Raw genomic sequence first — 17621 nt, 5'->3', positions numbered from 1 at the left:
TCTACAGATGCAGCTGCTTCATTGACATGTCAGAAAAATAGTCTTGTTGCTCGTATTCACGAAATTAACCCCAAAATAGTTTGGCAACATTGCATTAAACACAAGAAAAACTTGGACGCGAAAGAAATAACCCCTGATTTTCACGAAATGTTGAACATTGCTGTAGAAGTGGTAAATTTAATCAAGTCGCGTGCACTGAGCTCCCGTCTTAAAAAAAATAAAATGTTGTTTTATTTAACGACGCTCGCAACTGCAGAGGTTATATCAGCGTCGCCGGTGTGCCATCGACCTGACCCGGGATCGAACCCGCAATTTCGGACATAGAAGGCCAGCACTATACCAACTACGCCAACCAGGCCGACTTTTTTTTTAATGTGTGACGAGATGGGGGCTCACGCACACTCAACTGTTTTTGCCGAGGTGCGGTGATTATCACGGGGACGCGCATTGACTAGTCTTTTTTAATTAAAAAATGAGGTAAAGCATTTCCTTACGAAGTTGCAATTCGACTTGGTAACGCATGTTGAAGATGAAGGGTGGATTTGTCAACTAGCTTCTCTGACGGGCATTTAAAAAAAAATTATCTCAATCTTCAACTCCACGGTTTCGACAAAAATAATATTTAAAGCCCATGGCAAACTGAAAGGGTTTTATTCGAAAGTTTTATTTTAAATTTACTGCGTTAATAGAGGGGATATTACAGTTTTTCCAACTCTGTTTGAACATAGTGGACAAAATGAAATTAGTATTGATGTAGAGTTTTGGAAATAATGAAATGTCATCTACAAAATCTCAGGATACAATTTTTTTAATATTTTCAAGAAATTGAGAAAGAAGATAACAAACAAGATTGGATTACAAATCCGTTTTCCACCACAGCCACCAATTCCTCTAAACTTCCCTTAAACCTAAAAGAATGTCTGATAGAAATGTCCGTGGACAGTTCACTGAAAATAAAATTCAAGAACTTGTCAATTTGTGACTTTCGCTGTTATGCTCGCAAAGAGTAATGGAACTTAGTGTTACTGCGGTTTCACATCTTCTGCCATTCCTTTCGTCTTATTTGTATGAGCAGGGTTTCTCTGCATTGATATCAGTCATAACGAAACACAGAAATCGCTTAAATCCAAAATCACCTCTGATACGAAGATTCGGCCAAGAATCGAGGAACTGGCGTGCAAAAAATGAACTCAAGTATCTTATTAACGGCTCCAGAAACATTAATATAATAAGATAATTTTTCTTTTTTATATATAACATTCTTCCTTTAATTATTTATTTAACATTATTCTCTTTCTATACTTTAAAACTGGGTGATTTAATATTTTATAAATCGTTGAATTTAATTTAGTTCATATGTAGTTATGTAAAATAAGCATACCAACTTTGGGAGTATACGTTTTAGTGGAAAAGCGTTTCTAGAGATACGCCGAGAAAAAAGGTTGAATATCACTAGGCTAAGGCACCAAGCATTGGACTCGTATTAGTTTGAGTCCTCATGGGGGAAGAAATTTTCTCATGAAATTCCGGCTGTGTAAGAGACCGAGGCTCAGCATCGCGATGTGTTTGGAGAGCTGCGATAAGTAGCGAAATCCGGTTATGAAAATCAGCTATAACGGCTGGAAGGATCATTGTGCTAACCACACGATACCTACGTTGGATGATAGTTCACCTCTGCTGAGATATGTGGACTTGTGCCCAGCAGCCAGCTGGTCAGCCCTGGCTCTTCACGGGATGTCGCGTCACTTTATTATTATGGATTTACCCCCACTATTATGGCATTACGGCCAAAGGAAAAATTATTTCGGAAAAGCAAAATATTTCACATTCATCTCTTGAATATTCCATTCAAAGATTCCCAAATTAGTTGCCACAGTGATCTAGTGGCTAGAGTGCTAGACTTAGCTATAATCCTGTGGATCCAGGTTCGATTCCCTGTGTATCCCCGATTTATAACTTGTATTGGGTAAGCCCCTGATCCAGGTAATACAGGAGTTTTCTCCAGGAGCTCCAGTTTCCCTGTGGTATCTCAACAAATCTCTTATCATCTTAAAGCGGGTCTAGTATAGACCCTGAGCAACGACTGTCGGTAAATTGGTCTACACAACTTAACTGTGGCTTCATATGGGGGGGTGAATGAGTCAATTGAGTGACACTGACTTTTAGCAAGTATGAAGATAGGAAGGTATTGTAACAGTAAAGCTGTAACAATGGAAATTTAAAAATTGGCATTAGAAAAATGTACGCTTGTATCAATCTGATACAAATGCGACCAACAGAAGGTTAACAGAAAAAGGAGCATTTTCTGCAATCTTTGGAAAAATAACTAAGGAAGATACTAGTGAAGTGCTTTGTATAGAGTGTGGAATTGTATAGGGCAGAAACATGGACATTACGATGATGTGAAGAGAAAACCATTTGAAATGCGGATATGGAGAAGAATTGAGCATGTGATATGGATTTAAAAAATGAAGCTGTGCTAGGAAGAATGGATGATGAAAAAATGATCAGGAAAAGAAAAAGGAATTGATTTGGCCACTGGCTGAGAAGAAATTGCCTACTGAAGGATACACTAGAAGGATTGGTGAATGGAAAAAATGTTCGAAGCAGAAGAAATCAGACTGTAGACAACATTAAGAAATTTAGATCATATGTGTAAACTAAGAGGAAAGCGGGAGAGAGGGAAGATTGAACAATGCTGAACCTGATCATGGGCAGAAAACTATGAATGAAATGAATTTCTTACCTAGAGTGACCACATGGCTCCCATTTACATGGAGCAGCCGACTATTTTTAATTATTTTCCCTGGAGAATAGACCTGAGCCAAACACACACAGAAAGGGAGGTTCTTCCTCCCTTAAGTCATCCACTATAAAGATGATGTCATAATGGTCTACTGCACATATCCTGTTTGGTTCAGGTCTTACCAAACAAACACAGAGGACAAGGCATTTACTGCCTTCTGACAGTCTCTATAGAGGAGATGATGATGTCATAGTCTCCGGCTCTTATCAATATTTGGTTTATATCTTACCTTCTCAGTAATACTTGTACATGGTATGTTGATGGGACTATTGCTTCCAGATTTCTGGACAATATTCCCTGTTGGTCCAAAATAATGAGGTCATTCCTATTCTTAATATTACAGTTATCACTCTCGTTTTCATTTACAATGTATATACATTATATAATTTAAATATACATATTATTTCCACATGTAAGTTGATACAAAAATGAAAGGGTATGTTCGGAAATTGAAGTGGAAAACAATTCAAAAAGATTAAGGAATTTCATCATTGAAACAGCTTCTCCTTTAATGATAAAAAATACACCTCAAATCACAGTAGCACATAACTTATCTTATTATATACATAATATATAATTCTTCTGGAAACAAATATTGCAATATGTACAAATATTTATGACGATATTTATGTATATTTCATAACATTAACTAAAGTCTCGCCCTTTCCAGTAAAAAGGCAACTGGTCTCCAGTCTTCACACATTCAACATCACAATCATCATTTCATACAGTTCGAACTTTATGCTTCATGGAACTCAAAATATTGCCGGCCGTCTGAAAAGAGACCATCTTTTATCTCACACTTTTCATGTGTAGTCTTCGAAGAATGAAATGCACAGCACACACAAAATATAAAACTACATAATCCAGAGTTTGAGCAAAATCAACGAGATTATTATATATTATTATCTGGTGACTTAGCTTGGTTTTGAACTCAAGTCTCAACAGAGAAAAAACTGTACCACACACAGATGTGGTCATTCAACATCTTAACCCTTTGCACGTCAAGAAAAGCAATAATTTTTCTCCTCTAACTGCTGTATTTAACATGACCATAATGCAACCTCTTATTTTTTAGTCCGATACTCCCATTAAATCAAACCATAAAAATGTATTTTCCTCTGAGAACAAAAATTTGTATATCTTTAATCCAGCATTTATTTCGTGATCTAGCAATGCAGATTTTGTGCGAAAGTAAGTACCCGCATTAACAATTATTTATGATGTAGTAAATACAGACTGTTATGTAAATTGCAAATGTTATCTGCAAATGATGGAGAACACCAATAATTAAAAATATGAAGGTCTCTTGTATCTCACATTCTTCTCTTTGAGATGTTAAGTTCATAAATTTTATGTACGCACACGAAAATCAACTACAAGATCATAAATGGACACACTAAAACTCTCTATGGATATAGAATGAGATTCCTCCATTAAATATTACGATTTAGGATTCTTACTCTAGTTTCACTTTTAGTATTAAATATTGTATCAACAGTTTAAAGTACAACCAATGTATGCTAGATTAAGAAAAATTATTTTTGTATAACATCTCATCATCACCTGTAATTGCCTGTAATATATGGTACAACATGCACAAATTATACTTTCTTAGATATAAAGAATAATTCAGTGCAAAAATTTGTACAGAATCCGTTTTAAGTTCCTGCTCTTCAAAGGGTTTCATATCCCCAAATCATCTGTGTATGACAATGAAGACCATGTCCAATGTTGCTCGTCAGTGTAACTGAACTGACAACATATGCATTTACTACAAAATATAACTGTAATAAGCAGAGTCCAAATTTATTGGCACTAAAACTTAGGAATGACATCAAATACAGTTGAATGGAGGGTTTCTGAGCCTGGTTCACAAGACTCCTAAATGTAATTCAGGGCCTGATTTAGGCAGGAGCCTATGGTGCCTCTGCTCAGTGCTTCATGATTCTGGAGGTCTCAAAATCCAGGAACAAGCCTTTTTCCAATGAATTATGCAAAATGAAATAGACAGCAACTCTGCCAACTGAAAATCAGAATTGAGGAAATAAGTAATTACGTAATGAATTATTATGTTAGAAAACACATAAAAAATCACTTTATTGTTGAGTCATAAGTTTACTGCGGAGTTTAATGTGTTCAACTTGTAAAAGTTGACTACCATGTACAGTTTATTCAAATTGTAACAGTAGGCCTCTTTAAATAAGTAAATCCCGAAAAGACAAAGTATATGATTATGTCTCATGACGACAATATTATACGAAATGGAAATATAAAAATTGGAAATTTATCCTTTGAAGAGATGGAAAAATTCAAATACCTGGGAGCAACAGTAACAAATATAAATGATATTCGGGAGGAAATTAAACATAGATTAAATATGGGAAATGCCTGTTATTATTCGGCTGAGAAGCTTTTATCATCCAGTCTGCTGTCAAAAAATTTGAAAGTTAGAATTTATAAAACAGTTATATTACCGGTTGTTCTTTATGGTTGTGAAACTTGGACTCTCACTTTGAGAGAGGAACATAGGTTAAGGATGTTTGAGAATAAGGTGCTTAGGAAAATATTTGGGGCTAAGAGGGATGAAGTTACAGGAGAATGGATAAGGTTACACAACACAGAACTGCATGCATTATATTCTTCACTTGACATAATTAGGAACATTAAATCCAGTCGTTTGAGATGGACAGGGCATGTAGCACATATGGGCGAATCCAGAAATGCATATAAGTATTTAGTTGGGAGGCCAGAGGGAAAAAGACTTTTGGGGAGGCCGAGACGTAAATGGGAAGATAATATTAAAATCGATTTGAGGGAGGTGGGATATGATAATAGAGACTGGATTGGTCTTGCTCAGGATAGGGACCAATGGCGGGCTTATGTGAGGGCGGCAATGAACCTCCGGGTTCCTTAAAAGCAATTAAGTAAGTAAAGACTCTTTAAATAATTAGTAATGAATCAGCAGCCAAAGTCAACAACATTGTCAGTTCTCATTGTACTGACAATGAGTGTTAAAACGAAGTTCCTAGTGCTTGTGTTCCTTGCAGCTTATCTAATTTTTTGTTGGTATAGGACCATTATCGGTGTGTAATGGTAGTACTAAAGTGTTTTTGTAGGAATGTCCATAATTAAAAATGGAATTCCCAAGCAAATTTGAATTAAGAGCCATTAAAAGAAAACGAAAAGCTATTAAAATTCAACAACAGGAAAAACAACGCTGATCATTGAGCAAGTATGTTCGTTCATGTTACTAGCAGCAACTCCTTTATACACAGAGACCTCCAGTTTCAAACAGTTAAGAATGTTTTAACACAGATTAATGAAGACTTTGGCATACAGAGACAACAATTCGCCACAGCTACTAAATTGTGGAGAGCCAAGGAATTTTTTTGTATAAGCCAATGCCATAATTTAGGAAAAATGAACATTGCTTTGAAACTCCTGAATTACTGCACTAGAGGAAACAAGGGACAGTACCGGCACTACAACCAATGCAGTCAGCTCTGACCCTGTCTTGTGGCCACACAAAATCACAGATACCTTATGGGACCACTTTATGTTTAATCCTTCTCCTCAAATTAGAGAATTAATAAAAACCTCTGTGAAATAAATACATGGTGAAAGGAGATAGATAACAGAATTTAAACGAAATAAGACAGGCCTATTTATCGTATATGAAAAGAAGGGGCCTTATAAAGAAAATTAAGCTCTGGGCCCCTGAAATTGTAAATCAGGCCCTAAATGTTATTATGAAGAAATGAGTCTGGACAACGCAACTTGTAAACCCGCACTGAATTGTAAATATTGATCAGAAGTGTTAAAGATTGCTTAAGACCAAAGGCAAGTATGGCATTTAAAAGAAGTGGGACATGGCTTATATGTTTGTAAATTGTACTGAATAAAAATATTAACTTTTAGTGCCTATAATTTCGGACTCTAGTAATACGAGAGGTATAACCTAACATGTGTACCAGGTGTGACTGGTTTCATAATCACAATGTGCCATAAAACTCGTCCATCACACCATTGCTTTCCAAACCATTCTGCAGAACTGTATGAATACCAAGGCTGTACTGATTATATATTAATGTAACAACTACAAGAGTCAGTGTGACACTTAGTTACATTATTAAAGTTCTGGTCAATAATTCAAACAAATACTGGTATCAAGTTTATTACTAAGGAGAAAATCTAGACTTTAAAAACGTCAGCCAAAATAAATGCCAATTCTACAGTCTAAATAATTGAATTTCTAAACACCAACGCATATAGGATTGGGGGTTCTGTGAACTTTCTGTGAGACATAGAAATTGCTATGTAGATCTATTCCAAATACAACAGAGTCTCGCTAATCTGGCCTTCTTTTTCCATCACTTCTACTGTAATAGTTTACTGGAAAATTTGCACCGATGCCGTAAGTTACACTATATCATTTATACATGTATATATTTATATACGTATAGACATGCCGGCCATGTGTGGAATGTTCTAATTTTGATTTAGAAGTGCAAATGGAGTGGTTTGCTCAGCTTGTAACATTAAATTTAGTGACACTGTTAAGCATTTTCAGTAATCTGGCACTCTTGCTAATCTGGCACCCCTCTGCGCAAGGAATGGTCTACTGTACTTTTCTTTTCTTCTAATAATCCCATTTCAGCAGTTTTTCACTGTGAATAGTACGAAGGTTGGGGCATAAGTCATGGCAACTATTTTTCTTTTCAAAAATGATATCACGAGATATCATATATATTATATCGTAAGGCATACACAGTATGTGGTCGCATCACTAGATGCAGTATGGTGTACAGAGAGCAATGTGAATTCAGTTGTGAGTCGACTGTCGTGCCAGGCATCCATAGTATGAGTATGCAGTTGCATCACTAAATGACAGTGTGATAAGGTTATGAGACACAGAGAGATGTTACACATAATGCATAATGTAGTTGTGAGTCAACTGCTGTGCAAAATGGATGTGACCCGATGGGATTTTAGGTACACGTATGCTGCCCTTTCATTTGCATATTTCACAATTTCAAACTGCGAACGCATCCTCACAAAAAAAAATATATATATATAAATAAAATAAATAAATAAATAAAAAAAATAAAAAATAAAAAAAGCCATGACTTATGTCCCATTCCTCATAATCCACATCTGCAGTTTGATTACCTAATACATCCTTCTTAGTCAATGTGTTCAGTTAATATTAACTGATACACACAAAGACTGTGGATCGTGAACCTTGTGGAATCTACAGTGAAAGTAAGAACTGTATAAAGATGATACAAAGGCCGTTTTCGAGAATTTTTCTTATAGCATTAATCAGTCGAATGTTACAAACTTAGTGTAACATAGGAACTCTAATTCTACTTTCCTCCAAGTGGGTTCTTTCACTGAAAAATCCATCACCTTCAGCTGGGTCTAGTGTCAAGCACAAAAACCACAATATCACTGTTGGACGGTTTAGTTACATAAAACAATAAACTAAGATTTCTACGAGATAACTCCTCTCCTCTCCTGTGTCGTGGCAATACAATGTGATTTTGAATGGCAGAGCTATTCAGAAACTGGATCAAAAGTTACTGCTTTTTCTACACTGTAATTTAAGATCTTTTAGCCCATACTAAATTTATAGTGCTAAAATTGTGCTGCTATCAATAAATAAATCAGTCTACATATTCATTAATCGATCGATCAGTCAATTAATAAATCATTCATATCCAGTGAGCTCTACATGCCACTGGACTGGAAGGAACAATGCGGTTGTGAGAGCGAGGTCATGCAGCACGACTAGTTGCACCTAGTGTCTGGGGAAAATATGTACTACTTTCACCTGAAAAGTTGGGCAATTCTGGGCTCACTTTTTAGTGCATAGATGTGCTGCAAGTACGATCTCCAGTGTACACAGAGCTCATATGGCAGTATCAGTCAATTTGCCGAATGACTCAGCAATCAGCAGCCAATTATATTTTGTTGAATTCATTCCATTTTAAAGTTCTTCAGTTTACATTTTGTCAATATTAGCATTTAGTTGTAATGAATCACATTTATTCAAATGAAACGATAGGGTTCCATCGGATTTCAACATTAAGAGTGTTCTGCAGTAATAGTAGTTTGGAAAACATTGTTATAAACCCATCATAATTTGTGTGGGAAATAGTGCAAAGAAAGAAACACGAAGAGAACATGCAGAATATAAAGTAAGGAATTTCCTTCATGATGTATTGCACTCTAGATCACCTGCTTTCCTACTAATACTTTTCATACTACAGTGCCTTTCGCTGGCGAGTCACCTGTTACAGTCAGCTGCAGTATCGGGAGTTCAGTTATCGCCAGCAATAGCAACCATTGATAACGAGCTCCTGACATTGCGGTCGACTCGACAGCAAAAGGCAATGTACTTATTTTCAGCTGTATATTGTAAATGTAAAGAAAATTCTTCTAAAGAGATGCACAATTTTTCTTGTTAGCTAAAACTTTACCAGTTGCTTACAGTTATTACAAATTTATTCACAACAATATAGCAGTACTTTGTATTTTGTAGTGTCTCTTAAAATTCATAGTGGAAGAAGAGCTCAGAAAAATGAGGCAAACTTTTTTAATATCATGTGAAGAAAATTTAATAACAGACATAGATTAAAGGGAAAACCACCACTTTAAGTATATTTCAACTATTCTGCTCAGATATTCAGTATATTATTCGCAAGTAATTATATGATATATCCGACCATTACACCTGATATTTCATCACTGTTATTCCATTTATTGTAAATGTCAAAATCAAAATTATAGAGATTACACTGGAACTATATTACTCAATGACCTAATCCCAATAAAAATTGAAGGTATTATTTCAAAATATGAAGATGAAGCAGTTACTAAATATGTTAGATCTTCACAGCAATGCACTTTAATTTGTACTTATCTTATGAAAGTATTGAAATTTCATGTCAAGATATTTAATATAATTCGAATCTGACATAAAATTATATTTCAACTGAGGAATGTGTGAAGTACCAAATATAACCTTAATGGAATGGAATATATCCAATATCCAGTAGCCACTTTCAACCAGTATGCAGTGAATTATCCACTGGTGTGCCATGAGAAAATGAAAATAGTAAAGGTTGTTGCAGTAAATTGGAAAAATAAAAGTGAAAAGTGTAGGAAAAAGTGAGTTCACAAGAGTCAACATTCAGCAAACGCAGTACAAGCCAACATCCAACATTCAGTAAACACATTCCCTCTACAACTCTCAAAATCCCCCCCCGATTGGGAATCGATGGTTTAGATTATATGAGTGTACCGCAGGATTTTAAATTACACCTTTAGTGTTCCACATGTTGAAAAATGCTGCTGTAAAGGATCAATAGTGTATACATGTATACATTAATTGCAATTCTAAAGTTACAGACGTGTGCAAATTATTAGACTCAGCACCACATTTTTTACATTTTTATAATATCATGAATTACTGGCCACAAAATAATTCTGTAGAACTCTACGCGACAGGCTCACTACAAAAAAAGTTCTAGAAACCCGAGTTTTTCCACAAATGAGGGACTGGTTCCCTGATGGTGAATGTGTCTTCGTGTAGGATGGAGTACTCTGTCACAAAACCAGATCAGTAACTAATTTTCTGGCTGAAAATAATGTAGACGTCCTTCCCTGGCCAGGTAACAGCCCAGATGCAAATTCAATTGAAAATCTTTGGTATATCGTAAAGAGATAACTAAAAAAAACGACGGGTACCACCAAGACGGACCTCATAGAAGCACAGGCAGAGGGATGAAGACATCAAGAATCAATGTGAAAATCTCATAAACAGCATGCCAAACCGCATAAAATTGATGATAAAGAATGAAGAGTTTCATACTAAATATTAATTGTTGCAAGCAGTGTGTAATAAATGAGTTTTGTAGAATAAAAGTTACTTGAATCATATATAATTATTATCGTTTGAGTCTAATAATTTGCACACGTCTGTAGTTTAATTGTTCAAATGGAAAGCAGGAGACCTTGTGCAAATTCCTTTTCACATCAATGTTACACATATCACAAAAGACTCACAAATACTCGACTATGTAACATACTTATCACATTCATACGAGAAATAACATTAAAATGCATTTTAAATGAGGAAGTAATTAGAAGACAAACAATGAAATAAATATAGGACATTGTATTTCGACAGAAAGTTCATCATATCTTGGCATCACAATATAATTTTTCATCACACATTACTCCCAATAACTCGCATAAAAAAAGAAATATGGCAGCCATATCTTTCAGAATTCTTATAATGCATATAGAGGAAAATATTCAATAAATACTGTACATATCTGCAAAACACAACATACAGAATGTTTCAGGAGCAATAGCAAATATTCTGATATGTTGCAATATCGCTAATTCTGTGTGGAAAAAGTTCACATAAACATGTCCCACTGTCAACGGATGCAGAGATGCTGCTGTTTAAATCTGATGATGAGTGTGATATAGCTGATGTATATGCAGCTCTCTGTACATAAGGTGACCAGTGTTCATATATTTTAAAGCAGATGTGACCAAGAAAGAGTTATAATCTGAAGCAATTGGATGTTATAAACGTAATTAAGAATGCTGCATATCTTCACACATGATGAGTATGGTAATATGAAGTTTCTTTGCAGTTTTTGTAATGGAAGTGCTGTAACTGTTTGTAGAGAATTCTACGAATAGTTTCCTAATTGCAGAGTACCAGATTCAAGAGTGTTTACTAGTGCCTACAACAATCTATGTGAAGTGTACTGATCTTAGAAGTCATAATGCGTCTGAACATACACATGAACAAATTGTGAATTAGAACACATTCTCCATTCGGAAGAACATAACCCTACTATATGTGCAATGAGAATTTTTACATGTATTGGTATTCCACATTTATGAGTATTGTACAGCCAACAATATGTTGTTGTTGTTTTCTAATGCCAGGCGTTTGACAATAGTCATTTGACCTCTTACACTCCAATATTTTTCAAAGATATTATCATGGTCAGCCAACAATATATGCTCAAGGCTTGTATCCACTTCACATATAGAAAGTGTGACGCTTTTAACGAGGAAATAAAGTCTGTCAAAAGCCTGAATTTTCTAGGTGGATAAATGCTAATCAAGTAATTCCATTAGCACTGTTACTGATGAAGTTACCTTCACCTGTAATAGTATCAACAACACCCATAACTTACATTGCTGGTCCATATTGTCATTACTGAAACAAGTTTCGAACAACGCTTCTCAGCAAATGTTTATGACAGACTACGACTTTATTGGGCTCATTGTGTTACCAAATCATCTTAGACGACCCATTTCGGTACAATTTCTGCAAAACTTGTATAAGTTGTATGTTCTTTCAGCATGATGTAGCTCCTACACATTATAACCATAGGTGACATAGTATCTAAATCGCATTTTACCTGAATGATGGTTAGACTATGGTGATCCCGTTCATTGGCTACCAATGTCTTCACACCACACTCCCTTAGATTTTGGTTTGTGGGAATGGATGAAAAGCAAAGTGCTTAAAAAAAGGTAATTACAAGAGATGATTTATCATTCGTATTATTGTAGTGCTCCCCTCATAGAACAACAAGGCGACCTAAGAAGATTAACACAATAGGCTAACATGACTGAAGTTGCAAAGTGCACTGTCAAATTTGGCAGTAGAATTTCGGAACAATTACAACAAACCGTCAATTTGTATTTTGTTAGCAATAAATACAAACAATAATGCATTTATCCTTCTTTAATATCCCTCATAATAGCTTTTTAAGTGCCAGATTCAAATATGCTGTATCTCTTCATCCAGTGACAATTGGACACATGTTTAAATTAAATTTTTTAATCAGAACTATTGATATTACAACATACCAAACTATTTACTATTTCTTCTGAAATGCCCTTTATACACACTCGCCTATGCTTACGTGCACACATCCACGTACGCATACACACACAAAGATAGACATACCCCATTTTGATAACATATTTACACAATGAAAGCAATACCATGACAGGAAATAAGCAGGATATTATGCTAATCTTAATTTGTTTAACTTCGAACAACTAAAGAACATCAATGATAATTTACATGTATCAGCAATTGAAAATGTTGTATAAACCTGTTTGTATCATTGGAAAAATTAACAAGGAATTTGATTACTGAGACTGGTTCTCCCGAATCACTTCTTCAATTTGTTACAATTCATAGAATCTCTCTTAAATTCTTTAAGTTAAAAATTTAGCTTTTCTTTTTCTACAGAAAGGAAGAACATTAATTCAACACGAAATTTTCCAGCTGTTTAATATTGCAGTAAACGTAATGCAAAAATAAACGACAATACAGCTCGAAGTGATCATATTTATTGGATTTAGTTCCTGTCCAAGTGTGCAAGTGATCAGGACAGGAATAGTTATGATATGCCTACAAACTTCAAAACCCATCTGTGAATACTTCGACAGTCACCCAATACTATACTGCATAAACAATAATGAAACATTTTATTAAAAACATAATGCTTCCTTTTTACCTCTTTCATGGCAAATAATATGTGAAATTATTCCGAATCCTTGTAGAATTAAAATATATACTAATCTCCCAAAAGTACAATAAAGTATAATAATTGTTAAAATAATTACAAAAAAAAATCTTTCAACTAAAAAATATATTATTAAGCACATTAATAACATACTTCTTTTTACTATTTTAATACTTCTCCGACAATATTTTATTCCATTTGAATAAAATAAATTATTTTTTCATTAAGATTGACAATACTGAATGCATTATTGGTCACTGGGCCAGTAGCATTTTTGCAGAGAGCAATCAGTGTAGTCCTGTAGTGCAATGAAGCATCAAAGCATTTCATCAAGTTTTTTAGTAGTGGTGGCAGTAGTACAGCTAAGAAAATTAAAATAGTTAATACTGTGGTTGGTGTTCGGAAAGTGAAAAGTTAAATAATCTTCATGGAACAGTAAAGAGTGTACATGCATATGCAGATGATTCCTGGGATGTTTCAAACAATTTGTCAGTGTGATTATATATTCAAAGCAAAGTAGCTGGTGTTGTGAATATTCTGCACTCCCCTTCTTCATGACGCAAGTCAGCATTTGTGAGTTTTTAAATTACTCTATACATAATTCTGTAATAGCGTATTTCGTTGCAATTTCCCTTTATTTGTAGGCGCCTATTATTACCTTATATAATATTATATTTGATATTAAAATTATGAAATTTGTTACTATTAGTGGAGAGAACTGATTGTTAAAAAATTAGAATGACACCACTGCATGGAAAGGTAAGAAAATTTAATTTCATTTATATACTTCTAAAAAGGTTAACAGAAGGTTAAGACTCCCATCCTTTCTAGACAATCGGCATTAGTAGCAGGAAGGATGTTAGTCCTATGTAGTTGTCACATTTACTCTCAAAGAATTACCTCTGGTACTCATTTTTGTTTAAGCAAAGTAAGACCAGGACCATAGGATTAGATTAAATCAATGGAGGAAGTCCATAATCTCTCTGAATGGGATTCGAACATGCGACTTTCCAACTTGAAGCACAATGCCTTAATGACAACACCATTACACGCCACTTCTCAACTTACGTAAAGCGTAATTTTTAACATATATGCATGGAGAGTAATGTAATTTTATGTATAATTTTGATAATGTGGTATAGCATGGAGAAATGGGTAGGTAGGATACTACTAAAGAATATACAGAATATTTGAATAAAAATCATAATTCTTACATAGATAACAAAAGAGTCAATTATTACTTGATGAAGTACTTTCTTGTAGATTTGCTCCATTCTACGTGTCTAAGCTTTGGCAAATATGTTTATTACATTCCCCTTCTTCAAAATCGGTATTCCTGTTGCATGACAGTTCCTTTTCTCCAGAATGTATAGCCTGGAGGTAGGAGAAACTATAATTGTCAGAATTAGTTCTCCTAGACATTCTGTAATTTGTGGTGATTGTGTACTAATTTACATAGTTATAAAGTCATATCATCACTACTACCATTTGTTGTTGTTGTTTTCTAATGCCAGGCGTTTGACAATAAAGTTATTTGACCTCTTGCACTCCAATATTTTTCAAAGATATTATCATGACTAGCCACTGAAGCACAGATTTTGAGATGTTCCGAATCCATTTCTTGGTTTGAGTTGCACAATGGGCAACTACTACCATTTGTAAAATGAACTATAATTGGTAATTTTTCAGATTCCAAGCATGCTCCTAACTTACGTATGCAGAGTAAAGAATTAACAACTATTAATTAACACCAAGATCTGTACATTTCAGTCCAACAATATTTGAGACTGCATGTGCCGAAAGTACAAGAAATACCTTGATACGAAGCAGATGACAAAGTGTTGGAGCTTTAGCCTTTATGGATGTGAAGACACTCAAATCAAGCATGGGTATGGATGCGGAGACAATCAAGCATGAGTACATCAGTTCACTTCGAAGTACATCAACCTCAAATACATCTGGGCTCAAAGCTGTAGGCTTGCTCTGATTTCTGTCAACACAGAATCTATTTTTATTTTTATTTTATTGGGTTATTTTACGACGCTGTATCAACATCTAAGTTATTTAGCGTCTGAAAGATATGAAGGTGATAATGCTGGTGAAATGAGTCCAGGGTCCAACAGCGAAAGTTATCCAGCATTTGCTCGTATTGGGTTGAGGGAAAACCCCGGAAAAAACCTCAACCAGATAACTTGCCCCGACCGGGATTCGAACCCGGGCCACCTGATTTCGCGGCCAGATGTGCTGACCGTTACTCCACAGGTATGGACCACAGAATCTACGATTTCAAAAATGGACTACAATGATTGTATGTTTTGTATATATCAAAATTATAATTAGCTGTGTCCTTACAAATGTAATTTTCAATTTTCGTGTGCTTAGATACAAACTCAGGCTTTGCTGGTTTAATTAAAAACTTTTCCATTATTTCTGCAACAGTGTTGAGTAACTGTAAATATTTTCTAAAAAAAAAAAAAACCCTGCATAAATCCCTACCAGTTAAATGCCTTACAATCCTTCTGTTACGAGAAACATTTTCATCATGCTTTAATCCCTGCACTTTGGTAGTTTCTGATAAATAGTGTTCAATTCTATCTCTATTTACAACTTTCCATTTTTCATTGCTGTGTGCTTTAATCATATACACAGATTAATGTTAAAATATACATACTAATTCAGTGTCTTTTTTATGATTTAATTAATAATATCACTTACACGTCCCTCAGGAACTACAAACCACTGTAAATTACAGGCCCCTCGTCTCCTACTATTCTCTTGAATCGAGGGTCAACTATATACAGCATTTTCTGATTATAGAGGGATCTGAGAAAAATATCGAGAAGGAATGAATAAATCTGTAACTGTTCTGAGATTTTTTAAAATATCCTGCAACAAATACACACATACAAGAAAATAAACATGTAACGTAACAAATGTAGACAGATCAAACAGGTAGGTTGCAGATAGAGGGAACAAGGTTAAGTGCGCACATAGAGCTGAAAATCTCAAAAGGTTTAACAGCATAATATTAACTCCGAATGACATGGCTCCATATTTCGAACACTATCACAAATGGTTGATAATGGTCAGTATTTCTGTCCCACGACACCAGTCTACCAGTCTCTAAATCACACAAATGAAGCAAACACATACAAGAAGGAATCAATTTTCTATCATGAACGTTGACTGGCCAGCATCCATAATAGTCTCCTGATTTTCACATTGTGATCTGAGTGTGACGAGGTTCCATGAAAACTTTATGCATATAAAACTGAAACTTCTTCACATTCAGCAGTGATATCTTTGTACTTGCTGAACGAATATATACAGCATACTGTCAGTATGTAAACATGCAATTCCTCCCACATAAATTTTAACATACTGTAACAAAGCTGTCTGTTACGATCCAGAACTAGAAGACTTCAAATTATATTTGAGCATAATTTCAAAACTAATTAAATAATATTACAACAACATTTGTGCAGTAATTAAATACACTTGTGAAAAACTTCATGTTGAAGTTATTTTCTTAGCATTTCACAAAAATAAAATTAACTTGATTTGTGTTTGTACCATGCCATTCTGGAAACATAAACAGATACTGAATGGAAGACAATTTGTGCTGTTATCAATTGATTTGTGTCATAAAATATTAGCAAATAACATTTCTGAAACACAGTTACTACTGACTAATCTGGTTGCTGATGGGCCAACATTAAAAATAAATAAGAATTACAAACATGTAATTAAAGTAAAAATCACACAAAATAAATATACTCACAAATTACTGCACAAGGAACAGAACCGTGTACACATTCAAACATCATATAAAAACAAAAGAATACATCAAAAACAATACCAGAGAGGTTTATTACTGGCAGATCCCTTTTGTCCAGGCCAAAACAGGAGTAAAATATACATTTCTTAACTGGCAATTTACAGGAAGAGTAGGCATTAATAATGGCAGTGCAGGAAACTTACGAAATATTTTCACAAACCTGTGTATTAAATGTGTGACATTCCATTTTTTCATATCATGTCATTAATTATTTATTTTTAACTGTGTTATTTGACTCTGTCAAGACACATGTGACATCAGGATTGGTATGACTTATAAAATCAGGAAAAGTCACTGAAATAAGGTATTAAGACCTATTTGAATCTGGAGAGACTTAGAAAACCATAGAAAAGTTGGCATTTCTGTTCGAACTCACATCTTTTGAACATCTGAAAAG

At 34.6% G+C, this 17621-nt stretch overlaps 1 protein-coding gene across 3 annotated transcripts in view; it reads right to left on the bottom strand.

Annotated features, from left to right (window-relative positions):
- Positions 1-3276: 3276 nt before the first annotated feature.
- Positions 3277-17621, bottom strand: part of LOC138705927 (solute carrier family 35 member E2A-like) — an 84490-nt gene continuing 70145 nt past the window's right edge. For 2 of the 3 annotated variants that reach the window (XM_069834717.1, XM_069834715.1), the window contains one exon: positions 3277-3580. Coding sequence is in view for 2 of the 3 variants with exons in the window: in XM_069834715.1 (XP_069690816.1) it covers positions 3530-3580 (51 nt within the window). In the remaining variant the exon portion in view is untranslated. Of the gene's footprint in view, positions 4833-17621 lie in introns of all 3 variants that reach the window. The other variant, XM_069834713.1, reaches the window with a different exon arrangement.

This window comes from Periplaneta americana, chromosome 9 (genome assembly GCF_040183065.1).
Source record: "Periplaneta americana isolate PAMFEO1 chromosome 9, P.americana_PAMFEO1_priV1, whole genome shotgun sequence".
Classification (NCBI taxonomy): domain Eukaryota; kingdom Metazoa; phylum Arthropoda; class Insecta; order Blattodea; family Blattidae; genus Periplaneta; species Periplaneta americana.
Note: the sequence above shows the minus strand (reverse complement) of the source record. Positions and strands in the feature narration are given on the sequence as shown.